General features: G+C 62.2%; 4 protein-coding genes, 1 long non-coding RNA gene and 5 other non-coding genes across 11 annotated transcripts in view; 2 read left to right on the top strand and 8 right to left on the bottom strand.

Annotated features, from left to right (window-relative positions):
- Window positions 1–25: 25 nt before the first annotated feature.
- TAF6L (TATA-box binding protein associated factor 6 like) lies at window positions 26–6,810 on the bottom strand. The gene is made up of 10 exons (XM_032745722.3): window positions 6,664–6,810; window positions 5,420–5,506; window positions 4,825–4,975; window positions 4,487–4,537; window positions 4,291–4,385; window positions 4,125–4,199; window positions 2,339–2,559; window positions 2,128–2,260; window positions 992–1,120; window positions 26–895 (listed from the first exon to the last, which is right to left on the bottom strand). Exons 1-10 carry the CDS (start codon window positions 6,808–6,810, stop codon window positions 164–166), a joined length of 1,821 nt encoding a protein of 606 aa, XP_032601613.3. The 3' UTR covers window positions 26–163.
- Window positions 6,811–6,843: 33 nt separating this feature from the next.
- WDR74 (WD repeat domain 74) lies at window positions 6,844–13,191 on the top strand. Its single transcript, XM_072920170.1, has 11 exons — window positions 6,844–7,084; window positions 7,478–7,584; window positions 7,666–7,787; window positions 8,075–8,138; window positions 9,144–9,293; window positions 10,430–10,531; window positions 11,294–11,394; window positions 11,795–11,850; window positions 12,554–12,693; window positions 12,831–12,887; window positions 12,970–13,191. The coding sequence occupies exons 1-11, from the start codon at window positions 6,844–6,846 to the stop codon at window positions 13,090–13,092; spliced, it is 1,263 nt and encodes a 420-aa protein (XP_072776271.1). The 3' UTR covers window positions 13,093–13,191.
- Window positions 13,192–14,171: 980 nt separating this feature from the next.
- LOC140681135 (U2 spliceosomal RNA) lies at window positions 14,172–14,362 on the bottom strand. Its single transcript, XR_012052381.1, has one exon. It is a non-coding gene; the product is annotated as a U2 spliceosomal RNA (small nuclear RNA).
- Window positions 14,363–14,998: 636 nt separating this feature from the next.
- On the bottom strand, window positions 14,999–18,662 carry LOC140681027 (uncharacterized). The gene is made up of 11 exons (XR_012052308.1): window positions 18,441–18,662; window positions 18,300–18,333; window positions 17,920–17,941; window positions 17,408–17,459; window positions 17,092–17,153; window positions 16,929–16,979; window positions 16,717–16,744; window positions 16,061–16,132; window positions 15,788–15,816; window positions 15,578–15,601; window positions 14,999–15,062 (listed from the first exon to the last, which is right to left on the bottom strand). It is a non-coding gene; the product is annotated as an uncharacterized lncRNA (long non-coding RNA).
- LOC140681139 (small nucleolar RNA SNORD31) lies at window positions 15,188–15,255 on the bottom strand. Its single transcript, XR_012052385.1, has one exon. It is a non-coding gene; the product is annotated as a small nucleolar RNA SNORD31 (small nucleolar RNA).
- LOC140681141 (small nucleolar RNA SNORD22) lies at window positions 16,211–16,336 on the bottom strand. The gene has a single exon (XR_012052387.1). It is a non-coding gene; the product is annotated as a small nucleolar RNA SNORD22 (small nucleolar RNA).
- Window positions 17,603–17,670, bottom strand: LOC140681140 (small nucleolar RNA SNORD31). Its single transcript, XR_012052386.1, has one exon. It is a non-coding gene; the product is annotated as a small nucleolar RNA SNORD31 (small nucleolar RNA).
- On the bottom strand, window positions 18,179–18,252 carry LOC140681138 (small nucleolar RNA SNORD26). The gene has a single exon (XR_012052384.1). It is a non-coding gene; the product is annotated as a small nucleolar RNA SNORD26 (small nucleolar RNA).
- Window positions 18,663–19,338: 676 nt separating the features above from the next.
- Window positions 19,339–20,779, bottom strand: LOC140680229 (ubiquitin-like FUBI-ribosomal protein eS30 fusion protein). 2 transcript variants are annotated; one of them, XM_072920176.1, is made up of 5 exons: window positions 20,590–20,779; window positions 19,964–20,046; window positions 19,730–19,874; window positions 19,589–19,644; window positions 19,339–19,496 (listed from the first exon to the last, which is right to left on the bottom strand). In XM_072920176.1, the coding sequence occupies exons 1-5, from the start codon at window positions 20,762–20,764 to the stop codon at window positions 19,371–19,373; spliced, it is 585 nt and encodes a 194-aa protein (XP_072776277.1). In that variant the 5' UTR covers window positions 20,765–20,779; the 3' UTR covers window positions 19,339–19,370. The 2 variants fall into 2 exon arrangements, with proteins under 2 accessions (XP_072776277.1, XP_072776278.1); XM_072920177.1 differs by having other exon boundaries at window positions 20,609–20,738.
- The window catches only part of BBS1 (Bardet-Biedl syndrome 1), a 30,508-nt gene continuing 26,694 nt past the window's right edge, over window positions 20,780–24,593 (top strand). Inside the window, exons 1-5 of the mRNA XM_072920161.1 lie at window positions 20,780–20,865; window positions 20,962–21,029; window positions 21,310–21,344; window positions 22,189–22,452; window positions 24,221–24,267. Of these exons, the coding sequence (XP_072776262.1) occupies window positions 20,846–20,865; window positions 20,962–21,029; window positions 21,310–21,344; window positions 22,189–22,452; window positions 24,221–24,267 (434 nt within the window). The 5' untranslated portion in view covers window positions 20,780–20,845. The remainder of the gene's footprint in view (window positions 20,866–20,961; window positions 21,030–21,309; window positions 21,345–22,188; window positions 22,453–24,220; window positions 24,268–24,593) is intronic.

Genomic DNA, 24,593 nt, shown 5'->3' with positions numbered 1-24,593 from the left:
GGGAGGATGAAATTGGGAGAGAAAATGGAAAAATGAGATTTTATTGAGCAGGCAGCAGCACTCGGTGACCGCTGGACACCCGTTATTGCCCACTCACCCCCACTCACCGGCCACCCTTTACTGACCGCTCCGGGCCTCCCGGTGCCCGTTAACCCCGGCGGGCTCAGAGCAGCAGCAGCAGCGAGTACTCGGCGCGGGGCCAGCGGCGCGGGGCCCGCCCGGTCCGGCCGATCATCGGCAGCCGCTGCGCGTACCGGGAGCCGAGCGCGGCCGCGGGCGGCTGCGGGAAGTTGGTCTGGAAGCGCCTCCCGGGGCAGCGCCGCCCGGTTTGGCGACCCGCGATCACGAAGCTGAAACGGGGAGGGCCCCGCGGGGCGAAGCGGCACTTCTGGAACACGTCCCGAGCCCCGGGCCGGTGGCCGGCGGGGGCGCGGGGGGTCCCGCGGGGCCGGGGCGGCGGGCCCGGGGCTCGGTGCAGGGCGGGGCGCTCCGGGCGCGGCGGGGGCGGCTCCTCGTCCCGCGGGCTCACCGTGGCGTTGGTCAGCTGCGGCATTTTGCGGGCGGCTCCTTCGGCCGGCGGCTCTTTGCGGGCGCCCTCGGCCGCGCCCGGGGGGCTCGGGGGCTCGGCGGGGGCGCCGGTGCCGAAACGGGCGGCGAGGCTGTCGCCGAAGAAGTCGTAGAGCTCCCGGTACATGTCCCGCAGCGACGGAGACAGCGGCGACGACGAGGAGGAGGAGGAGGATGCGGCGGCGGCGCCCCCCGGTAACAACGGGCGGCCCAAGCCCAGCTCGGGGAGGGGGTCCTGGCCGGGGGGGCTGTGCCGGGGGGACCCCTCGGGACCCCCAAATCCCGGGGCTTGCTGAGCCTTGGCCTTCAGCAGCCGCTCCACGGCGACCTGGGGGAGACGGGGGGTGGGGAGGTCAGAGGGATCTGAGGTGGGTTAAGGGGTGCGGGACCCCCCCCACCCCCAAAACCGCCCCCCCGGCATCACCAGGATGGCGCCGTAGACTTTGTGGCCGTCAGCCTTGACCTGGGCGTTGGACACGGAGTAATCGTCCAGCACGGCCTGGAGGTTCGGCCAGTACGTGGGGAGGTGGGGGTACAGCACCCGCTCCACCGCCTGCGGGATGGGGGGACATGGTCTGAGACCCCCCCCCGAACCCCAAATCCTGACCAGGAACCCCCAAACTCCCCTCCTGATCCCCCCAAACCACCCCATGGAGCCCCCAAACCACCCCATGGAGCCCCCAAACCAGTACAGGGGGAGGTGGGGGTACAGCACCCGCTCCACCGCCTGCGGGACGGGGGGACATGGTCTGGGACCCCCCGAACCCCAAATCCTGACCAGGAACCCCCAAACTCCCCTCCTGAGCCCCCCAAACCACCCCATGGAGCCCCCAAACCACCCCATGGAGCCCCCAAACCAGTACAGGGGGAGGTGGGGGTACAGCACCCGCTCCACCGCCTGCGGGATGGGGGGACATGGTCTGGGACCCCCCCCAAACCCCAAATCCTGACCAGGAACCCCCAAACTCCCCTCCTGAGCCCCCCAAACCACCCCATGGAGCCCCCAAACCAGTACAGGGGGAAGTGGGGGTACAGCACCCGCTCCACCGCCTGCGGGATGGGGGGACATGGTCTGGGACCCCCCCCAAACCCCAAATCCTGACCAGGAACCCCCAAACTCCCCTCCTGAGCCCCCCAAACCACCCCATGGAGCCCCCAAACCAGTACAGGGGGAAGTGGGGGTACAGCACCCACTCTACCACCTGCGGGATGGGGGGCATGGTCAGGAGACCCCCCCCAGGACCCCCAAGCCCCCTTGAGACCCCCCCAAAACCCCCTCAAACCCCCTTTAGACACCCCTGGACACCTTTTGGCCTCCCCAAACCCCCTTGAGCCCCCCACAAACCCCCTCTCACCCCCCAAAACCCTCTCAGGACTCCCCAAGCCCCCTTTAGACCCCTCTGGACATTTTTTGGTGTCCCCAAACCCCTTTGAGACCCCCCAAAACCCCTTTGAAGCCCCCCCTAAAGGCTCTCTCACCCCCCAAACCCCCTTTTGACACCCCTGGACACCTTTTAACCCCCCCAAACACCCTCAAGACCCCCTCAAAACCCCCCAAACCTTCCAGCCCAGCGCGTGCAGCCCCACCACGGCGCCGTAGTGGGAGCAGAGCGGCCGCACGGGATCGGCCAGAACCTTCTGCAGCGAGAGCAGGATCTGCTGGTAGAGCCCCCGCACCAGCTCCCCGTGGCTCCTGCGGGCACAGGCGGGCACTGAGCCCCCCGGGCACCCCCGGGACACCCCCAAAACCCCCCCGGAGCCCCGCACCCACCAGAAGATGCGTCCCAGCAGCATGGCAGCGTAGTCACGCAGCGTCCAGTGGTCGTTGAGGGGGTTGATGGAGGCGGCCAGCGGCTCCAGCACGCAGTAGAGCACCGAGGCCACCAGGCTGCCCACGTAGGAGCCCAGGCTCAGGAAGGGGTTCTGCAGGAGGCTCCGTGCCAGCTGCAGCAGCCGGCTCAGCTGCTCCAGGTCGTGGCTCACGGATTTCACCTGCAGCCGGGGGCAGGGAGGGTTTGGGGAGGTTCCAGGGATAGCCTGGGGTAGCTCAGCCTGGGATAGTTCAGCCTGGCTTAGTTCAGTCCAGCCCAGCGACTTTCAGCAGCCTCTGGAGACCCCCCAGGACCACCAAACTCACCCCAGACCGCCTTGGGACCCCCCAAATCCCTTGGGGACCCTCAGGGACCCCCCCAAACTCACCCCAGACCGCCTTGGGACCCCCCAAATCCCTTGGGGACCCTCAGGGACCCCCCCAAACTCACCCCAGACCGCCTTGGGACCCCCCAAATCCCTTGGGGACCCTCAGGGACCCCCCCAAACTCACCCCAGACCGCCTTGGGACCCCCCAAATCCCTTGGGGACCCTCAGGGACCCCCCCAAACTCACCCCAGACCGCCTTGGGACCCCCCAAATCCCGTTGGGGACCTTCAGGGACCCCCCCAAACTCACCCCAGACCGCCTTGGGACCCCCCAAATCCCTTGGGGACCTTCAGGGACCCCCCCAAACTCACCCCAGACCGCCTTGGGACCCCCCAAATCCCTTGGGGACCCTCAGGGACCCCCCCAAACTCACCCCAGACCGCTTTGGGACCCCCCCAAATCCCTTGGGGACCCTCAGGGACCCCCCCAAACTCACCCCAGACTGCCTTGGGACCCCCGAAATCCCTTGGGGACCCTCAGGGACCCCCCCAAACTCACCCCAGACCGCCTTGGGACCCCCGAAATCCCTTGGGGACCCTCAGGGACCCCCCCCAAACTCACCCCAGACCGCCTTGGGACCCCCCAAATCCCTTGGGGACCCTCAGGGACCCCCCCAAACTCACCCCAGACCGCCTTGGGACCCCCCAAATCCCTTGGGGACCCTCAGGGACCCCCCCAAACTCACCCCAGACCGCCTTGGGACCCCCCAAATCCCTTGGGGACCCTCAGGGACCCCCCCAAACTCACCCCAGACCGCCTTGGGACCCCCCAAATCCCTTGGGGACCCTCAGGAACACCCCTCAAACTCACCCCAGACCGCCTTGGGACCCCCCAAATCCCTTGGGGACCCTCAGGGACCCCCCCAAACTCACCCCAGACCGCCTTGGGACCCCCCAAATCCCTTGGGGACCCTCAGGGACCCCCCCAAACTCACCCCAGACCGCCTTGGGACCCCCCAAATCCCTTGGGGACCCTCAGGGACCCCCCCAAACTCACCCCAGACCGCCTTGGGACCCCCCAAATCCCTTAGGGACCCTCAGGGACCCCCCCAAACTCACCCCAGACCGCCTTGGGACCCCCCAAATCCCTTGGGGACCCTCAGGGACCCCCCCAAACTCACCCCAGACCGCCTTGGGACCCCCCAAATCCCTTGGGGACCCTCAGGGACCCCCCCAAACTCACCCTAGACCGCCTTGGGACCCCCCAAATCCCTTGGGGACCCTCAGGGACCCCCCAAACTCACCCCAGACTGCCTTGGGACCCCCCAAATCCCTTGGGGACCCTCAGGGACCCCCCCCAAACTCATCCCAAACACACCCAGGACCCCCCCAAGCCTCCCCAGGACCCCCCAGACTAACCCCGCTGACCACATAGACGAAGTAGGGCAGCAGCGCGGCGATTTTGGGGTTGCTCTGGAGGTCCTGCAGAGCCACCTGGGGGGGGACACAGGGGGTGGGGGGGGGGTCAGGCTGGCTGGGGGGGAGGGGCAGCCGCCCCCCAGGGGGTCCCCAGCTCCCCACCCACCTTCATGAGCTGGGGGTCGTCGCCCAGCACGGCGCGGGTGACGTGCTGGTAGTACTTGAGGAGGTCATCGCTGAGCGAGGAGACGGCGCTGGGCACTGCGGGGGGGTACCCCAAAAAATAAACCCCACTGCGGGGGTCTGGAGGGCTTGGGGGGTCTGGGGAGGGGTCTTGGGGATCTCAGGGGGTCGTTCCTGACCTGCTCCCTGCGGCTCCAGGTTCCCTTTGCCATCCAGGTAGGAGACGTGCACTGCAGGAGAGAGGGGTGAGACCCCCACCCCACCAGGGAGGGCTGGGGGGGTCCCAGGGGGAAATTTGGGGATCCCAGGGGGAGATTCGGGGGTCCAGAGGACATTTTGGGGTCCCAGGATGATTTGGGGCCCCAGGATATTTTGGGCTCCCAGGAGGATCTGGGGTGCCAGGATGATTCTGGGGTTCCCAGGATGATTTTGGATTCCCAGGATGATTTGGGGTCCCAGAGGATATTTTGGGGGTCCCAGAGGATATTTTGGGGTCCCGGGGGATTTGGGGTGCCACCTCTGACGGCAGTCTCGGCGCAGCCCTTGGGGATGTTGGTGGCCAGCGCCAGCTCCAGCAGATTCACCTCGCGGTCCTCGGGGAAGAACAAATCCCCCTCACGGAGCGGCCGGAACGGCAGCGAGTCCTGGGAGCCACAGCCACACACGGCCTGGGGACATTGGGGACATTGGGGACATTGGGGACATTGGGGACATTGGGGGACATGGACAGGGACAGAGTCCTGCGAGCTGCAGCCACACACGGCCTGGGGACAGCGGGGACGTTAGGGACAATGAGGGGACACTGGTGACAGCGGGAACACTCCTGAGGATTTGGGGACACTGCAGAGATCTGGCACAGCCCCAGTGCTCCCAGTGTCCCCAGTCCCTCCCAGTGTCCCCAGTGTTCCCAGTGTCCCCAATGTTCCCAGTGTCCCCAGTGTCCCCAGTCCCTCCCAGTGTCCCCAGTCCCTCCCAGTGTCCCCAGTGCTCCCAGTGTCCCCAGTCCCTCCCAGTGCTCCCAGTGCTCCCAGTGCCCCCAGTGCTCCCAGTGCTCCCAGTGTCCCCAGTCCCTCCCAGTGTCCCCAGTCCCTCCCAGTGTCCCCAGTCCCCACCTCGACGTTGCTCCAGCGCAGGGCTCGGTTGAAATCCTCCACGGTGAGGCGGCGCCGCCGCGTGTGCTTGAGGAACTGCGAGCTGTTCTGGGAGCGGGACGGGATAACGGGAACGGGGAAAAGGAAACGGGAATGGAATCGTCACCAACAGCGAAACCGGGATCGGGAACCGCTCTCAGGATGGCACCGGAACCGCTGGGCGGCACCGGGAGCATCAGCGGCAGCGGGGCCGGGATTGCCCGCGAGGCTCCCCGGTAACCCCGGTAGCCCCGGTACCCCCGGTACCTGCGTGGCCTCCCGCAGCCGGTAACCCCGGTACCCCCGGTACCTGCGTGGCTTCCCGCAGCCGGTAACCCCAGTAACCCCGGTAACCCCGGTACCCCCGGTACCCCCGGTAACCCCGTTACCCCCGGTACCCCGGTACCTGCGTGGCCTCCCGCAGCCGGTAACCCCGGTACCCCCGGTACCCCCGGTAGCCCCCGGTATCCCCGGTAACCCCCGGTACCTGCGTGGCCTCCCACAGCCGGTACCCCCGTTACCCCAGTAACCCCGGTAACCCCGGTACCCCCGGTATCCCCGGTAACCCCGGTAGCCCCAGTACCCCCGGTACCTGCGTGGCCTCCCGCAGCCGGTACCCCCGTTACCCCAGTAACCCCGGTAGCCCCGGTACCCCCGGTAACCCCCGGTATCCCCGGTAACCCCCGGTACCCCCGGTAACCCCGGTAACCCCCGGTAACCCCGGTACCCCCGTTACCCCCGGTACCTGCGTAGCCTCCCGCAGCCGGTAACCCGGTAACCCCAGTAACCCCGGTAACCCCCGGTAACCCCGGTACCCCCGGTAACCCCCGGTATCCCCGGTACCCCCGGTATCCCCGGTAACCCCGGTACCCCCGTTAACCCCAGTACCCCCGGTATCCCCGGTACCCCCGTTACCCCCGGTACCCCCGGTACCCCCGGTACCTGCGTGGCCTCCCGCAGCCGGTAACCCCGGTAACCCCGGTACCCCCGGTAACCCCGGTAACCCCGGTATCCCCGGTAACCCCCGGTAACCCCGGTACCCCCGGTACCTGCGTAGCCTCCCGCAGCCGGTAACCCCGGTAACCCCGGTAACCCCAGTAACCCCCGGTAACCCCCGGTACCCCCGGTACCCCCGGTACCTGCGTGGCTTCCCGCAGCCGGTAACCCGGTAACCCCGGTAACCCCGGTACCCCCGGTAGCCCCGTTACCCCCGTTACCCCCGGTACCTGCGTGGCCTCCCGCAGCCGGTAGCACACATCCTCGGCCAGCAGCGCCGCCACCTCGTCGCTGAGCTCGAGGCCGGCGCTCTCGGCCATGAGCCGCACCGAGTCCCGGGGCAGCTCCACGAAGCGCCGCTCCTCCCGCTCCGCCATGGCGGGGCCGGCCACGCCCACGGGGGGCGGGGCATGCAAATCAGCCCGCCTGAAGCCAGCCGGGAACCCGCGCTGAGGGGCGGGGTTATGCAAATAACGACTGCGCGGGGGGTGCCGGGAACACCTTTCTCCAACCCCGGAACTTTTGTGCCCGGAACGGTCTCGCCGCGCTCGCGGTTCCCGCGCCGGAAGAGCCGGGAGGGGGCTGCCAAGATGGCGGCGCCCACGCGGTTGTGCCACGTCTGGGTGGGGGCCGAGACCGGAGCCCTGAAAGGTGGGGGGGGCCCGGGGGGGGTCCTGGGGGGCTCGGAGGGGTCCGGGGGCGCTCTCAGGGGGGATCCGGGGCGGTTCCGAGGGAGTTCCGGGGGACCGGGAGGGGCCTTTGGGGGTCCTGGGGCTGGCTGGGGGGGGCAGGGGGGTGTGGGGGGATCCCGGGGGTGTGGGGGGGGCACGAGGGGTTGGGGGGACTTTGGGGGTCCCGGGGGGATCCTGAGGGTGACCCTGGAAGTCTTGGAGGAGGTCCCACGGCGATCCTGAGGGTCTGGGGGGGAATCTTGGGGGGGGTCCTGGTGGTTTGGGGGGTCCCGGGGGGTTCCTGATGTTCCGGAGGGGTTCGGGCAGTTTTGGGGGGGTCTCGGGGGTCTCCAAGCGCCCCGTGCCCCCCCAGGGGTGAACCTGCAGCGCAGAGAGGCCTGGAACCACGCGGGGGGGGAGGGGCTGAGCCGGGCCCGGGGGGTCTCAGCGCTGGCCTGGGGGGACCCGGCCCAGAGCGAGGTGAGTCGGGGGTCCCGGGGGGGGGGGTGGGGGGTTTTGGGGGGTCTTGGGGTTTCCTGAACCCCCCGTACCCCCCTCCAGGTGCTGGTGGGGGCCCTGGATCGCTCCGTCAGCGTTTTCAGCACCGAGAAGGGAAAATTCACCGGGGGGCGGCTCTGCCCGGGGGGGGACGGAGCCTTCTGCGGCCTCGGGGTGCTCGGCAGGTACTGGGGGACCTATGGGGGTCCTGAGGGGGGTCTTGGGGGGGTTTGGGAAGGGTCTGAGGGGGTCTCAGGGGGTTTTGAGGGGGGGCTGGGGGATGCTGGGGGTTTTTAGGGGGGATTTGGGGGTCCCAGGGGGGGTCCTGGATAACCGAGGTGGGGTCTGGGGGGGTTCCAAAGGGGTTTGATGGTGTCCAGGGATTCCCTGAAGGGCTTTTGGGGGTGGGGGATGCTCGGGGGGAGTCCCCGAGACCCCCCAGACCCCCCTGAGCCCCCCAAAATCCCCCCAGCTCCGTGGTCACTGCGGTGGAGTCGGGGCTGGTCCGGGTCTGGGGGGAGCAGGAGGCTGAGGAGGTGAGTGGGGGGGTCTGGGGGGGATTTTGGGGTCACCCCAAGACCCCTCCCCAATCCCAACCCCTTTTGGGACCTGAGGATAGGGTCGGATATAACAAAAATTTGTGTTTTAGGGGGTTTTGGGGTGGTTTGAGGAGGGTTTGGGGGTCCCTGGAGGGTTTTTGGGTGACCCCTCCCCGTTCCCAGCCCCTGCAGGAGCTGCAGGCGGGGCTGGGCCAGAGCTGGGGATTTTGGGGCATTTTGGGGTGGGGTTTTTGGGGTTTTTAAGAGGGTTTGGGGTGTTTTTTGAGGGTTTTTTTTGGGTTTTAGGAGGGTTTGGGGTGTTTTGTTTGGGTTTTTTTTTTGTTTGTTTTTAAGGGGGTTTGGGGTGGGTTTTTTTTGGTTTTTAGGAGGGTTTGGAGTGGTTTTGTTGGGGGTTTTTGGGTTTTTAGGAGGGTTTGGGGTTGTTTTGTTGGGGGTTTTTGGGTTTTTAGGAGGGTTTGGGGATGTTTTGGGGTGTGGGGATTTTGGGGTGACCCCGGTGCCCCCCAGCCCTGTCAGGAGCTGCAGGTGGGGCTGGGGCTGTGCCAGAATTGAGGATTTTGGGGCAATTTGGGGCGTTTTTTTGGGGTTTTTGGGGGAAGTTGAGCAGGATTTGGGGTGGTTTTGGGGTGTGGGGATTTTGGGGTGACCCCGGTGCCCCCCAGCCCCTGCAGGAGCTGCAGGTGGGGCTGGGGCTGTGCCAGAATTGGGGATTTTGGGGATTTTGGGGCAATTTGGGGTGTTTTTTTGGGGTTTTTGGGGGGAGTTGAGCAGGATTTGGGGTGGTTTTGGGGTGTGGAGATTTTGGGGTGACCCCGGTGCCCCCCAGCCCCTGCAGGAGCTGCAGGCGGGGCCGGGGCTGTGCCAGAATTGGGGATTTTGGGGCAATTTGGGGCGTTTTTTTGGGGTTTTTGGGGGGAGTTGAGCAGGATTTGGGGTGGTTTTGGGGTGTGGGGATTTTGGGGTGACCCCGGTGCCCCCCAGCCCCTGCAGGAGCTGCAGGCGGGGCCGGGGCTGTGCCGGATGCGCCAGGACCCGGCACGGCCGCACGTGGTGGCCACGGGGGGGAAGGAGAACGGGCTCAAAGTGTGGGACCTGCAGCAGCCCCAGGAGCCCCTGTTCCGCTCCAAGAACGTGAGTCAGCCCCAAAAACAACCCGAAAATACCCCAAAAACATCCCCAAAAATACCCCAAAAACAATCCCAGAACCACTCTGAAAACAACCCCGAAAATACCCCAAAAACATCCCCAAAAATACCCCAAAAACAATCCCAGAACCACTCTGAAAGCAACTCCGAAAATACCCCAAAAACATCCCCAAAAATATCCCAAAAACAATCCCAGAACCACCCTGAAAACAACCCCGAAAATACCCCAAAAACATCCCCAAAAATACTCCAAAAACAATCCCAGAACCACTCTGAAAACAACCCAAAAAATATCCCAAAAACACTACAAAAACAACCCCAGAAACAATCGCAGAACCACTCTGAAAGCAACCCCGAAAATATCTCAAAAACATCCCCAAAAATACCCCCAAAACAATCCCAGAACCACCCTGAAAACAACCCCGAAAATACCCCAAAAACATCCCCAAAAATACCCCAAAAACAGTCCCAGAACCACCCTGAAAACAACTCAAAAAATACCCCAAAAACATCCCCAAAAATACCCCAAAAACAATCCCAGAACCACTCTGAAAACAACCCCGAAAATACCCCAAAAACAATCCCAGAACCACCCTGAAAACAACCCTGAAAATATCCCAAAAACAATCCCAGAACCACCCTGAAAACAACCCCCAAAATACCCCAAAAACATCCCCAAAAATACCCCAAAAACAATCCCAGAACCACCCTGAAAACAACCCTGAAAATACCCCAAAAACATCCCCAAAAACACCCCAAAAACAATCCCAGAACCACCCTGAAAACAACCCAAAAAATATCCCAAAAACAACCCCAAAAACAATCCCAGAACTACCCTGAAAACAACCCCGAAAATAACTACAAAAACAACCCCCAAAACACTCAAAAAACAACTCCAAAAATACCCCACAACCTCCCCAAAAACACCCCCAAAACAGCCCAAAAACAATCCCAAAAATACCCCCAAAAAACCCCAAAACCACCCCAGAACCGCCCCATAAATAACCTCAAAACCAACCCCAAAACCAACCCCAAAACCACCTTGAAACTGCCCCAAATTGTCCCCAAATGTGCCCTAACTGTCCCTAAATGTCCCCAAATGTCCGGATTGTCCCACACCAGGTGAGGAACGATTGGCTGGATCTGCGCGTCCCCGTCTGGGACCGGGACCTGCAGTTCCTGCCCGGGTCCCAACGGATCGTCACCTGCACCGGGCACGGCCAGGTGAGGGTCCTGGGGGGCACCTGGGGGGCACCTGGGGTCATTTGGGGGGGGGCACAGCCATGGGGGGACACCTGGGGGAGCACCTGGGGGGGCACCTGGGGGGCACCTGGGGTCATTTGGGGGGGCACCTGGGGTCATTTGGGGGGGCACGGCCAGGTGAGGGCACCTGGGGGGCACCTGGGGGGCACCTGGGGGGTCATTTTGGGGGGGCACGGCCAGGTGAGGGACCTGGGGGGGCACCTGGGGTCATTTGGGGGTGCAGGGCCAGGTGAGGGACCTGGGGGGCACCTGGGGGGCACCTGGGGGTCACCTGGGGGGGCACCTGGGGTCATTTGGGGGGGCACGGCCAGGTGAGGGCACCTGGGGGGCACCTGGGGTCATTTGGGGGGGCACGGCCAGGTGAGGGTCCTGGGGGGGCACCTGGGGTCATTTGGGGGGGCAGGGCCAGGTGAGGGACCTGGGGGGCACCTGGGGGGCACCTGGGGTCATTTGGGGGGGCAGGGCCAGGTGAGGCACCTGGGGGGGCACCTGGGGGGGCACCTGGGGTCATTTGGGGGGCACCTGGGGTCATTTGGGGGGGCACCTGGGGTCATTTGGGGGGGCAGGGCCAGGTGAGGGTCCTGGGGGGCACCTGGGGTCATCTGGGGGGGCACGGCCAGGTGAGGCAGCTGGGGGGCACCTGGGGGGCACCTGAGGTCATTTGGGGGGGCAGGGCCAGGTGAGGGTCCTGGGCTCACCCGCTGCCCCCCTCACCTGTGCCAGGTGCGTCTCTACGACCCCTCCTCGCCCCAGCGCCGCCCGGTGCTCGATGCCACCTTCGGGGAGGCGCCGCTGACGGCGCTGGCACTGCCCGCCGGGGACACGTCAGTGCTGGGGGGGTTCTGGGGGGGTTCTGGGGGGGTTTTGGGGGATTTTGGGGGATTTTGGGGAGACCTGAGAGCATTTTGGGGGGTCCTGGGGGAGATTTAGGGGGTCAAGGGGGGTGTCCTGGGGAGGTCTGGGGGGTCCTGGGGAAGTTGGGGAAACTTTGGGGGGTTTGTGGGGGAATTTTTGAGGGTCCTGAGAGGATTTAGGGTGGCTTTGAGGGGCCTTGGGGGGGATTTAGGGTGTCTTGGTGGGGTTTTGGGGGGATTTTGGGGTTCACAAAATGACCTGGGGAGGGGGATTTGGGTACCCAAGGTGAATTTGGGGTGCCTGGGGATGAATTTGGGGTGCCTGGGGGGGGTCCTGCTGCCCCCCCAGCCCCATTTCCCCCCTCCCCAGCTCGGTGGTCGTGGGCAGCGCCCGGGGGGACGTGGCCGTGATTGATCTGCGCAAAGGTGAGGGGGGGTTTGGGGGTCCCTGGGGGAATTTTGGGGGGTCCCGGGGGGATCTGGGAGTCCTGGCAGGATTTGGGGGGGATTTTGGGGAATCCCAGGGGGATTTTGGGGGGTCCTGGGGGTTGGTGTCCCCCTGACCCTCCCGTGCCTGCAGGGTGGGTGCTGCGGGCACTGAAGGGGATTTTGGGGGGTCCTGGTGGGATTTTGGGGGTCCCTGACCCCCGTGCCCCCAGGGCGGGTGCTGTGAAGATTGAAGGGGTTAGTGGGGAGATTTTGGGGGGTCCCACAGGGATTTTGGGGGTCCTCTGACCCCTGTGCCTGCAGGGTGGGTGCTGTGGGCATTGAAGGGGTTGGTGGGGGGATTTGGGGGGTTCTGGTGGGATTTTGGGGGTCTGTACCCCCCTGACCCCCCTGTGCCCACAGGGCGGGTGCTGTGGGCATTGAAGGGGTTGGTGGGGAGATTTTGGGGGGTCCCACAGGGATTTTGGGGGCTCTCTGACCCCTGTGCCTGCAGGGCGGGTGCTGCGGGCACTGAAGGGGTTGATGGGGGGATTTGGGGGGTTCTGGTGGGATTTTGGGGGTCTGTACCCCCCTGACCCCCCCTGTGCCCACAGGGCGGGTGCTGCGGGCACTGAAGGGGATTTTGGGGGGTTCTGGTGGGATTTTGGGGGTCTGTACCCCCCTGACCCCCCCGTGCCCACAGGGCGGGTGCTGCGGGCACTGAAGGGCTTCGCAGGGGGGGTCCGGGGGCTGCAGTGCCACCCCCACCTGCCCCTGGTGGCCTCGGTGGGCCTCGATCGCTTCCTGCGCCTGCACGGCCTCGACGGGCGCCTGCGGCACAAGGTGGGCACCCCCAAACTGCCAGACCCCCCTAAAAATCAAAAAAAAAACCCAAATAAAACCCTAAAAGCCCCCAAAAAAACTCAAAATCCCCCAAAACCTTTTCCAAAAATCCCCTCTGGCTCCCCTGCCTCCCCCAGGTGTACCTGAAGTCGCGCCTCACCTGCCTCCTGCTGAACTCCCACCTGGACTGGGAGGTGAGACCCCCACCCTGGGTGGGTTTTGGGGGGCTGGGGGTGCCCCCCACCCCTGTAACCCCCCTCTTTATCCCCCCCCCAGGCACAAGAGGAGCCCCCTCCCCAAAAAGAGGTGAAGGATGAGGAGGGGGACGAGCTCTGGGACGCTCTGGAGTCCATCTCCACCCCCAGGAAGGGCAAGAAAAGGAAAATTTCGGGGGTTTGAGTGGTTCTGGGACCCCCAAAAAACCTCCCCCTGCTGTAAATAACGTCCAAAATGGGAGAAATAAATGGAATTTTGGAGCTTTTGCTTAAAAGAACAGAATTTTGTGGGAAATTGGGGCTGGGATGGGTGGGGAGAGCACAAAGGGATTGGGGGAGTGTCCAAAATCTTCACCTCCGCCCATCCCACCCCGTTCCCGGCCGCCTTCCCCGCCCCATCCCGCCCTTCCCGCCCGCATCCCGCACGCTGCGACCCCTAAAATCCCGAAAATCTCCCCAAAAAACACCTCCCAGCATGCACTGCGCGCGTGGTGGCTCAATTAATGTGCATAGCCACGCCCCTTTATGCAAATAGCCACGCGGTATTGTTCCATAGCCTCACCCATCGAGTTTTTTCCCGCCTCGCATCGTGATTGGCCGAACGCGCCGCTTTATTTGCATTCGCCCCGCCTCGTTTCCAACTGGCGGTTGATTAGCATAGCCCCACCTCTTGTCGTTATTATGGTAATTTACGGTCGCTCATTTGCATTCGCCCCGCCCCCGCCGCTGTCCCCATTGGGGTCCCACCTTCCCGCCGAGGCGCTCGGGGGTGGGGGGGGAGCGGGACCCCAAAAACCCCAAATCGGCCCCTCCTGAGCCCAAATCCCGAACCCGGACCCCTGAAACGGCTCCGAGCGCCCCAAAACCTGTCTCGGGTGTGTGTGTGGGGGGGGGGTTGGGACCCCTTCGAGATCAGGGGGGACCCCAAATCTCCCCCAGGGCACGGGGGTGTCCCCGGGCTCACCGGGAGGGTGACAGGGGGTGACACCCCCGATGTCCCCCATGGGGCTGGGGGGGGATCCCCCCAATTCCACCCCTCCCCCAAAACACGCGGGGGTCCCGGGGTTTGTGGGGTGCCACCCCCTCGGTTGGGGGGTGACACAAAAGGACAATCACGATATAATCGCGATCTAACCCATGTCGTACCCGTTGGGGTGCACCATTCCCGGAGGCGCTGCAATACCGGGACGCTGTGGCGGCTATCGCGATATAACCGCGATATAACCCATTTTTAGATCTGTTTTTCACCATTTCAGGTCCCCGGTGGGGTGCACCGTTCCCGGAGGCACTGCAATACCGGGACGATGCGCGGAGCGGAGGGAGCAAGCTCCGGGTCCAACTCCCGAGCCCAAAAATCCGTTTAATATGAAGTCCTCTCATCGAGGACGTATCAGATATTAAACTGATAAGAACAGATACTACACTTGATCTTAGCCAAAAGGCCGAGAAGCGATACCGGATCCCGGCCCGGCACCGCCCCGCTCCGCTCCCAGGCTCCCTCCCCACCTCATCCCGCCCTTCCCTCCCTCGTCCCGCACGCTGCGACCCCTAAAATCCCGAAAAACTCCCCAAAATTTATGCTCCCATGATGCTCTTGGCCGAACCTTATCGGTAATTTGCATTGTTACGCCTCTTTATTTGCATAACTCCGCCTCTCACCGCCACAGAGAAGCCCCGCCCCAAAGCGTTCCACACGTGACGTGATTGGACGAACGAGCACCTCGATTTGCATACCACGCTCCTTATTTATCATGATGCCATCTCATTAGCATATCCTCACGCCTACGCTGTTTAATTAGCATTAAAACATCTTTATTTGCATACAACAGCCCCCACGGTGACGCTGCGGGTTTGGGGGGATCTTGGGGGGCTCCCCTCCATGCCCGGGGGGTTTTGCGGGGACAGGAGGGACCCGGGAATGATCAAAATAATACAAATCACCTAAAAAATGTGTTAAAATTCCTAATTTTGGCTTCCTGGGATGTTTTTGTCACCTGCAAGAACATGGAGGGGCTCAGGTGTGACCCCCCATCCCCACCCCAATTCCCTCACCTGGGGTTCCCCCTCCCCAAAAAAGAAATAAGCACAAATTTAATGTTTTTAGCAAAAAAAGCAGTTTTTATTTGTGTTGGTAATAGTTTCATGATCCAAGAGCTGCAAGAAGAAGTTCAAGGGTTAAAAGCTTTAAACTCCTCAAAGATCCCCCAAAATCTGTTCTGAACCCGCGAGAGCCGCAAACCCCCATTGGTGACCCCCCCAAAACTCTCCCGGGGTCCCCCAAAGCCTCAGGGGGAACCCCTCAGTCACAGGGCTCAGTCTGGGGCGGTATCGCTTCATCCTCGGCAGGGGGGACCCCAAAAAACCCCAAATCACCCCAAACCCCCAACAAACCCCCTCCACCATCCCAAAATCCCCTCCTCAAAAATCCCCCAAAATCTTCTCCCCAAACCCTAAACTTCCCCACCACAAAATTTTGTCTTCACAGCCCCAAATCCTCCCTCCCCACACCCTAAATCCCAAAATCTACTCTCAAAATCCCAAATCCCCTCCCCAAACCCCGAAATGGTCTTTTAAATCCCAAAACCTTTCCCCACAAAATAAAATTTGAAACCCACACCCCAAGTCCTCTCCCCAGACCCCAAAATCCTCCAAATCCCCCCAAAACTCACCTGAGCCCCCCACTCCTGCCGCACCTGTGGGGCAGAAGAGGGGGAGGGGCTTTAGGGCGCCCCCTCCTCCCCAGGACCCCCCCGGGGACCCCCACCCCAATTTTTCAGGTGTTCGGGTGTTTTCAGGGGGGTCAAAGTGAGCTAGTGACATCATCACCAAAATTGGGGCTGTGACGTCATGGGTCAGGCCACGCCCCCTCATTTCCATACCTGGTCCAGGTGTGTCCTGCGGCTGTCACCTGCAGGGAGGGGACACAAGGGGGGTCAGGGGGGTCCTGGGGGATTTTGGGGACCCCAAAAAGGGGGAAAAGCCCCCCCGGGTCAGGCCTGGGGTTGTCAGCAGCGGCTTCAGCCGAACGAGATTCATGGGGTCATCACCCCTGGGGGGCCTCCACACCCCAAAACCACCACAAAAGCCCCAAATTTACCCCAAATTGGGGGTCCCACCCTAGTGAACAATTGCCCCTCCAGGTGAGGATTTACCTGTGATCTTCTCAGGATTCACAGATTGGCTCCAAAACCCCCCAAATTTCACCCCGGGGCAGGACTGGGATCCTGGAACGGAAATAGGGGAGGGTCAGTGTGAGCCCTGACACCCCAAAATCCCACAAATTCCCCCCAAAACCCTGCAGGCCCCCTCAGACCGTCCCCGCTGGGACTCTCTGTCCTCCTCTCCCCCCGGGGGCTCCAGGGGGTTCCACCTTTGCAGGTCCTGGGCCCATCGGGGGGGTCAGACACGTGGGGGTTTCCTCATGGGGGGCCTGGGACCCCCAAACCCCAGCCCAGGACCCCCCAAATCCCACCCCAGGATCCCAAATCCCACCCCAGGACCCCAAATCCCACCCCAGGATCCGAAATCCCACCCCAGGACCCCCCAAATCCCACCCCAGGACCCCCAAACCCCACCCCAGGACCCCCCAAACCCCACCCCAGGACCCCCCAAATCCCACCCCAGGATCCCAAATCCCACCCCAGAACTCCCCAAACCCCAGCCCAGGATCCCAAACCCCACCCCAGGATCCCAAATCCCACCCCAATACCCCCCAAATCCCACCCCAGGACCCCAAATCCCACCCCAGGACCCCCCAAATCCCACCCCAGGACCCCCCAAATCCCACCCCAGGACCCCCAGCTCTCACCTGCCAAAGGGATCCGCAGCTCCCGAGGCTGTGGAGGAAATTGGGGAGCTCAGGGGGGGTCAGACCTCCGCAGGGGGGTGCAGCCCCCTCCCCAAATCCGATCAGGGCTTTGGTAACTCAGAGCTGCCATCGGACTCAGCCTCCAGCTTAGGGTCTCATCGCTTCGGACTGGGGGGTCGGGGGATTTTGGGGGGGTTTGGAGGGGCTCTGACCTGAGGGGGGGCTCGTTGTGGTCACTTCATGGTGGCCCAAAACCTTTTCCACTGTAAAACACAAATTTATTATATTTGTTTAATTACATTTCTATTAATTAGGTAATTGGGGGGCTCAGTGTGATCGGTTTGAAATTGGGGAGGGATTTTGGGGGGCTCTGACCTGAGGTGGGCTCGTGGTGGTCACTTCATGGGGTCACCTCTGCTGCTCTCCAATGCGCCACGCTGCGAAATATCAATGGACAGCGCTGATTAATTAATAAAATTAAATTAAACAACTAATTAGTTAATTGCGGGGCCCTGCCCAGCTGCTCTCAGCGCTCATGTGGCATCAGAGCCCCTCAGCCATATGCTTGTCATTGTCACTCCTCACAGAACAGCCAAAAATGTGGGGGACCCCAAAATCTGCACCCCAAAATCGGGGGGGGCTCTGAGGGAGTTGGAAATTCAACATTTCCCCCCAAAAAAAGGAGGCTCACCTGGGTAGGGGCCATGGGAAGCCCCACTGAGGAGCATTCCATGATCCAAGAGCTGCAAGAAGAAATTTAAGGATTAAAAATCTTCACACTCCTTTAGAGCCCCCCCCCAAAAATCCTTCCACGACCGAAAACTCATACAAAGACCCCCCCCAAACCCCCATTGGTGACCCCCCCAAAACTCTCCCGGGGTCCCCCAGAGCCTCAGGGGGAACCACTCAGTCACAGGGCTCAGTCTGGGGCGGTATCGCTTCATCCTCGGCACGGGGGACCCCAAAAAACCCCCAAAATCCCCTTCCAAAACCCCCCAAAATCTCCACCCCAAATCCCCTCCCCAAAATCCAAAAATTCCAAACCCCAGAATCCCCTTCTTAATACCAAAATCTTCTCTCAAAATCCCAAATCCCTTTCCCAAACCCGCCAATAGTCTTTTAAAATCCCAAATCCCCTCCCCAAACTCTACCCCACAAACCAAAATTTGAAACCCCAAATCCCCTCTCCAAATCCGCACTCACCTGAGCCCCCATGGCTCATGCCCTGAGAACAAGGAAAAATCCATGAAAATACTAATTTAAACCAAGCAGGTTCTTATAAAGAGTTGAAATTTAAATCCCACCATGCTTTAAAGCCCAGGCTGAGGATCTGGAGTAAATCTTAACTTCTGCACGTGGTTTTAACTCTTGGAAAGGGTTAAACCCCGCCATGTGGGTCTGATCCCCTCCACGAGGGTTTCAAACCTCCCCACAAAGGATCTGACCCCTCTTTTGGATCAGTGCCACTCAGAATGTTCCAGAAGCTTCTCCACTGCCCCATCAGCAAGAGAGAGTTCAAGGGGATCATCCCCGCAGCACTGCTCTGCCCTGAAACCCAGCTTATTAAACACTAAATTACTCACCTCAGGCACAAGCGCCATTTCATGGGTAGAAATTCTAAAATAGAAACAAAAAATAATGGCGTTAGAAACAAAAAATATTACCATTATGGGCCAGCCAACCCCCAGGCAGGACGAGCCCTCAGAGAATGTGAAACTCTTCACCGCGCCATCAGCACAGGTCTGTGATAGGCTCATCCCCGAGCAGGCCCTGGGGAAGGCGCGGAGCCCTCATGGAACCCCTCAGGAACGGATACAGCGGCTGAACCGTGAGGGAACAGCGGCGGGGGGGCTCCAGGCTGCTCTCCATCAGCCAGGGGAGAGTGAATGGATTGTGGAAGCCTCTGCACCCCCCTGATAGCCCCTCACACCCCCTCAGCCCACAGCGCGATGAAATCACAACGCACCTCTCCCCACCACTGCTGTGACAAAATGGCCGCGGCACCGCCTCACGGGCGTTTATATAGCGCGCGGGGCATGCCGGGAAAGGGGGCGGAGCATGAGAGCTGAGGGGCGGAGTTAACTCTCTTGGCGCCTTTTCTGCTCCGTGCTGCGCCAATCGGGTGTTTCCGTCGCCGCTCGGCTCCTAAGCCCCGCCCACCGCCGCACTCGGGTATTTCCGGCACCACTCGGCTCCTAAGCCCCGCCCACCGCCGAACTCGGGTATTTCCGGCACCGCTCGGCTCCTAAGCCCCGCCCACCGCCGCACTCGGGTATTTCCGTCGCCGCTCGGCTCCTAAGCCCCGCCCACCGCCGCACTCGGGTATTTCCGGCACCGCTCGGCTCCTAAGCCCCGCCCACCGCCGCACTCGGGTATTTCCGGCACCGCTCGGCTCTCTCCGCCTCCCCAATAGAGAATCATTATCCACACAGCGTCTTCTCATTAGCAGCCTTCAAATTAACGCTCATTAAGCTCCTCCCTCTAATTACCAGCCCCATCAGCTGCTCGGGAACTTCTATTAATCCCTTCAAGCCAGCTTCACCCCCAAGCACTCTGAATGCTTCATAACCAACTTTAAAACAAAGTTAAAAAAGAATAAAAAAATCTCAGAAAGCCCCAAAATGCTGAATTGCTCCCAAATTCCTTTATTGGCCTCAGGAGTTGGCGTTGGGACCCTTCTTCTTGCCGAAGGTGGGCACGACGTTGACGAAGCGCCGGTTGTACTGCATGCGCCGCTTGGCCCGCCCCGTCTTCTTCTTCTTCTTCTCCTGCTTGGCCACCTGGTTAAATATGGGGGGGTCAGGGGGGTCCCCAAACCCCTGGCAGGGTCCCCAAACCCCCTCAAGCCGGGGGGAGCCCCCTCAGCGCTCACCTTGGGGGTCTGGCCCCTCACTTTGCCGGCACGGGCGAGCGAGCCGTGCACCTTACCTGGGGGGAGGAAGGAAACGGGGGTGTTATGGGGGGTTATTTTGTTAATTAACACCCCGGTAATTAGCGGCCCCCCCGGAATTACCGCCCAGCAGGCGCGTGGAGAGGTCCAGGGTGGTGAATTCGGGGAGGGGGCTCTGCCCCAGCACGGCCTCATCGTCCAGGGGGGTCCCGGCGTGCAGCAGCAGCTGCTCCTCGGGGGGGATCCCCGAAAGCTCGGCCACCCTCTCCTGGAAAGGGGCACAGAGAGGGGGGTCAGCACCCCAAAATCGAGGGGAGGGATTTGGGGAGGGGGAACAGCCCAAATTTGGGGGCTCACCTTGATCTGGGCGAGGGTCTCGGAGCCGGAGAGCTCGAGGGTGAGGAGGGTCTGCCCGCGGATGAAGAGCTGCATGGTGGCGGCTGGGGAGGGGATTTGGGGGGGTTAAGGGGGGTCCCCAAAGCCCAAAAATAAAGGGGAGACCCTCAGGGGTTTGCGGGGGGAGGGGGTGGTGCTTGGGGAGGAATCTGGGGGTCTCCTGGTTTTATTTTTGGAAGGGAAACCCCCCAGAACTTCCTCCTTCCCTTGTCCCCCTAAAGACTCCTGGGCCTTCCTGAGCCCCCCCAAATCCTCCCCAAAGCCTCGTGGAACCCCCCCAAATAACCACGACCGCCTCAAGGCCTCACAGCCCCCTCAGGACCCTCCCCATAGCGCCTCAGCCCCCTCTGACCCCCAAAAAACCCGCGGACCCCCCCCCAAACCCCTCACAATCCCCCCCAAACCCCTCACAATCCCCCCCAAGACCCCCCCGGATGGTCCAAACCTCCTCAAACCGCCTCATCTCCCTCCCGCAGCCCATCCCCGCCCTTCTGACTCCTCAAAAAACCCCAAATCCCCCCAAAAAACCCCAAATCCCCTCAAAAAGCCCCAAATCCCCCCCAAAAAAACCCCAAATTTTCCCGAACCCCCCGAGCGCGGCCGCACCGCGGCGTCTCCAAAGCGGAAAGGGACAGCGCGCATGCGCGGCGTGGTGACGTCACCCGCACATGAGGCGTACGTGCCGACGCCGCCAACCGCGGAACTACAAAGATGGCGGCGTTTCGGCGAGGGGGGCGTGGCCAGAAAATACTCAAGTCTCATTGGTCTACAGCGGTGGTAGGCGGAGCTACATGAAGAGCGTCATTTCCGGGCGGTAAATCCCGGCGTTGCCGTAGCAACGCGATGGCGGCGGCTGAGGAGAGGTGGGGGAGGGGCGGATTTGGGGCGGATTTTGGGGGGATTTTGGGGGTCCCGGTGTCGGGATTCGCCCCCCACTCAACGCTTGGGTCCCCCCGCAGCTCTTCGTTATGGCTGGAGGCTCACGAGGACCCCCTGGCCGGGCTGTGCAGCTTCCCGGGGTGCATGGGTGAGGGGGGCGTGAGGGGGTGAGGGGGGTTTGGGGGGTCGCTGGGTTTTGGGGGGTTTGGGGGGGGGTCTTTGGGTGAGGGGGGGTCTCGGGATGGGGGTTTGGGGGTGAGGGAGGGTTTGGGGGGTCTGTGAGTGAGGGGGGGGTGTGGGTGAGGGGGGATTTGGGGGTGAGGGGGGGTCTCGGAGTGAGGGGGGGGGCACTGACTGACCCCCCTGGATGTGGGGGAGGGTCTCTGAGGAGGGGTCGCAGCCCCCTGAGCCCCCTCCCCCCATTTCAGCGCTGGTTGATCTCCATGGAGACGGCGACCACAAGGTGATTCTGATTTGGGGGGGGGGGTCCCCAGATTGTTCCGGGGGTCTCCCCACCCCACCCCAGCTGATGGTGGGGGGTCCTTAGGGTGCTCTTGGGGGGTCCCCAGGGCTCCCCCCACCCGCTTCCCCCCCCAATTCCCCCCCCAGAGGGGTTTTGGGGTGTACTTGGGGGGGTCCCTGGGGTGTTCTGGGGGTCTCTGGGGTGTTCTGGGGGGGGTCCCCGGGGTGTTTTGGGGAGCTCTGGTGTGTTTTGGGGAGCTCTGGGGGTCCCTGGGGTACTCTGGGGGTCCCTGGGGTGTTCTGGGGGGGGTCTCTGGGGTGTTTTCGGGAGCTCTGGGGGTCCCTGGGGTATTCTGGGGGGTCCCTGGGGTGTTCTGGGGGGGTCCCTGGAGTTCTCCGGGGGTCCCCCCACCCTGACCCCCCCAAATTTCCCCCCCAACTAATGGTGGTGGGGGTCCCTGGGGTATTCTGGGGGGGGTCTCTGGGGTGTTTTGGAGAGATCTGGGGGTCCCTGGGTTGTTCTGGGGGGTCTCTGGGGTGTTTTGGGGAGCTCTGGGGGTCCCTAGGGTATTCTGTGGGGGGTCTCTGGGATGTTTGGGGACATCTGGGGGTCCCTGGGGTGTTCTGGGGGTCCCTGGGGTGTTCTGGGGGGTCCCTGGTGTGTTTTGGGGGGGGTCTCTGTGGCGTTCTGGGGGTCTCTGGGGTGTTTTGGAGAGATCTGGGGGTCCCTGGGGTATTCTGGGGGGGGTCCCTGGGATATTCTGGGGGTCCCTGGTGCGATCTGGGGGGGTCCCTGGGTTTCTCCAGGGGTCCCCCCACCCTGACCCCTCCCCAATTCCCCCCAGCTGGTTGTGGGGGTGCCCCTCGAGCCGGGGGGTCCCCGCTTGGCCGTGGTGAGGGGCGCGGGCTCCATCTCCAGCCTGGCCCTTCCCGAAGCCCCCGCGGGGCTGGGGGCGTTTTTTGGGGGTCCCGGGGGGGGTCCCTCGGTGGTCGTGGCCGCCGGTTCCTCCCTCTACGTCTTCCGGAACCTTCGACCCTTCTTCAAATTCTCGCTGCCCCCACGACCCCCCGAGCCCCTCGAGAGGGACCTGTGGCTGCAGGCCGAGCAGGTTTGGGGGGATTTTGGGGGATTTTGGGGGATTTTGGGGGTTTTGGGGTCACCTGGGGCAGTCTGAGGGCAGGTTTGGGGGGATTTGGGGGGATTTTGGGGGATTTGGGGGGATTTTGGGGGATTTTGGGGGATTTTGGGGGGATTTGGGGGGATTTTGGGGTTTTGGGGTCACCTGGGGCAGTCTGAGGGCAGATTTGGGGGGATTTTGGGGGGATTTTGGGGGTTTTGGGGTCACCTGGGGCAGTCTGAGGGCAGGTTTGGGGGGATTTGGGGGGATTTTGGGGGTTTTGGGGTCACCTGGAGCAGTCTGAGGGCAGGTTTGGGGGGATTTTGGGGGGATTTTGGGGGATTTTGGGGGATTTGGGGGGATTTTGGGGGGATTTTGGGGGATTTTGGGGGATTTGGGGTCACCTGGGGCAGTCTGAGGGCAGGTTTGGGGGGATTTTGGGGTGATTTTGGGGGATTTTAGGGGTTTTGGGGTCACCTGGGGCAGTCTGAGGGCAGGTTTGGGGGGATTTGGGGGGATTTTGGGGGTTTTGGGGGTTTTGGGGTCACCTGGGGCAGTCTGAGGGCAGGTTTGGGGGGATTTGGGGGGATTTTGGGGGGATTTGGGGGGGATTTTGAGGGATTTTGGGGGATTTTGGGGGATTTGGGGTCACCTGGGGCAGTCTGAGGGCAGGTTTGGGGGGATTTGGGGGGATTTGGGGGGATTTTGGGGGATTTTGGGGGGATTTTGGGGGTTTTGGGGTCACCTGGGGCAGTCTGAGGGCAGATTTGGGGGGATTTGGGGGGGATTTGGGGTCACCTGGGGCAGTCTGAGGGCAGGTTTGGGGGGATTTGGGGGGATTTTGGGGGGATTTTGGGGGTTTTGGGGTCACCTGGGGCAGTCTGAGGGCAGGTTTGGGGGGATTTTGGGGGGATTTGGGGGGATTTTGGGATTTTGGGGTCACCTGGGGCAGTCTGAGGGCAGGTTTGGGGGGATTTGGGGGATTTTGGGGGATTTTGGGGGGATTTGGGGTCACCTGGGGCAGTCTGAGGGCAGGTTTGGGGGGATTTGGGGGGATTTTGGGGGGATTTTGGGGGATTTGGGGTCACCTGGGGCAGTCTGAGGGCAGGTTTGGGGGGATTTGGGGGGATTTTGGGGGTTTTGGGGTCACCTGGGGCAGTCTGAGGGCAGGTTTGGGGGGATTTGGGGGGATTTTGGGGGATTTGGGGGGATTTGGGGTCACCTGGGGCAGTCTGAGGGCAGGTTTGGGGGAATTTTGGGGGTTTTGGGGTCACCTGGGGCAGTCTGAGGGCAGATTTGGGGGGATTTTGGGGGATTTTTGGGGGATTTGGGGTCACCTGGGGCAGTCTGAGGGCAGATTTGGGGGGATTTTGGGGGATTTTGGGGGATTTGGGGTCACCTGGGGCAGTCTGAGGGCAGGTTTGGGGGGATTTGGGGGGATTTTGGGGGATTTTGGGGGATTTGGGGTCACCTGGGGCAGTCTGAGGGCAGGTTTGGGGGGATTTTGGGGGATTTGGGGTCACCCGGGGCAGTCTGAGGGCAGATTTGGGGGGATTTGGGGGGATTTTGGGGGATTTGGGGTCACCTGGGGCAGTCTGAGGGCAGATTTGGGGGGATTTTGGGGGATTTTGGGGGATTTGGGGGGACCCCTCCTCAAATTCACACCCCCCCCACTCTTCCCATGGGGGTTTTGGGGTGTTTTAATCATCCTGAAATTGTTTTTTTTGGTTTTTTTGGGTTTTTTTTGGGGGGTCTGTAGGATCAGATCGACCCCCTGACGCTGAAGGAGATGCTGGAGGATTTGAGGTGGAATTTTGGGAATTTTGGGGGGGGATTCAAATAAGTTGGGGGAGCACCCCAAAAATATTTGGGTTTTTTTTTTACAGGGGGTACTTGGGGTCTCTGGAGGGAGGGGGGGGGAAAATTTGGGTTTTTGGGGGGAATTTTTGTGTCCCTATGGGAGAATTTTGTGTCTGTGGGGGGAATTTTTGGGTTTTTTGAGGGAATTTTGGGTCCTTCAGGGGCCTTGGGGTGAATTTTGAGTCCCTGAGGGGAATTTTTGGATCTTTTAAGACAATTTTGGGTCCTTCAGGGGAATTTTTGGGTCCCTGAGGGGGAATTTTTGGGACCTT

The sequence above is a fragment of the Taeniopygia guttata genome, chromosome 31, assembly GCF_048771995.1.
Source record: "Taeniopygia guttata chromosome 31, bTaeGut7.mat, whole genome shotgun sequence".
NCBI classification, from domain to species: domain Eukaryota; kingdom Metazoa; phylum Chordata; class Aves; order Passeriformes; family Estrildidae; genus Taeniopygia; species Taeniopygia guttata.
Note: the sequence above shows the minus strand (reverse complement) of the source record. Positions and strands in the feature narration are given on the sequence as shown.

What these genes read in the sequence shown, in the direction of transcription:
- TAF6L (XM_032745722.3), bottom strand. Translation starts at nt 6,810, where the DNA reads ATGGCGGAGCGGGAGGAGCGGCGCTTCGTGGAGCTGCCCCGGGACTCG. An exon ending in TGCGCTGGAGCAACGTCGAG is followed by an intron (nt 4,976 to 5,419) that starts GTGGGGACTGGG and finishes CAATGTCCCCAG; the next exon opens with GCCGTGTGTGGCTGTGGCTC. An exon ending in CTGCTGGGACGCATCTTCTG is followed by an intron (nt 2,261 to 2,338) that starts GTGGGTGCGGGG and finishes CTGTGCCCGCAG; the next exon opens with GAGCCACGGGGAGCTGGTGC.
- WDR74 (XM_072920170.1), top strand. Translation starts at nt 6,844, where the DNA reads ATGCAAATCAGCCCGCCTGAAGCCAGCCGGGAACCCGCGCTGAGGGGC. An exon ending in GGGACCCGGCCCAGAGCGAG is followed by an intron (nt 7,585 to 7,665) that starts GTGAGTCGGGGG and finishes ACCCCCCTCCAG; the next exon opens with GTGCTGGTGGGGGCCCTGGA. An exon ending in ACGGGCGCCTGCGGCACAAG is followed by an intron (nt 12,694 to 12,830) that starts GTGGGCACCCCC and finishes TGCCTCCCCCAG; the next exon opens with GTGTACCTGAAGTCGCGCCT.
- LOC140680229 (XM_072920176.1), bottom strand. Translation starts at nt 20,764, where the DNA reads ATGAGACTTGAGTATTTTCTGGCCACGCCCCCCTCGCCGAAACGCCGC. An exon ending in AGACCCTCGCCCAGATCAAG is followed by an intron (nt 19,875 to 19,963) that starts GTGAGCCCCCAA and finishes GCCCCTTTCCAG; the next exon opens with GAGAGGGTGGCCGAGCTTTC. An exon ending in CTCCACGCGCCTGCTGGGCG is followed by an intron (nt 19,645 to 19,729) that starts GTAATTCCGGGG and finishes TCCTCCCCCCAG; the next exon opens with GTAAGGTGCACGGCTCGCTC.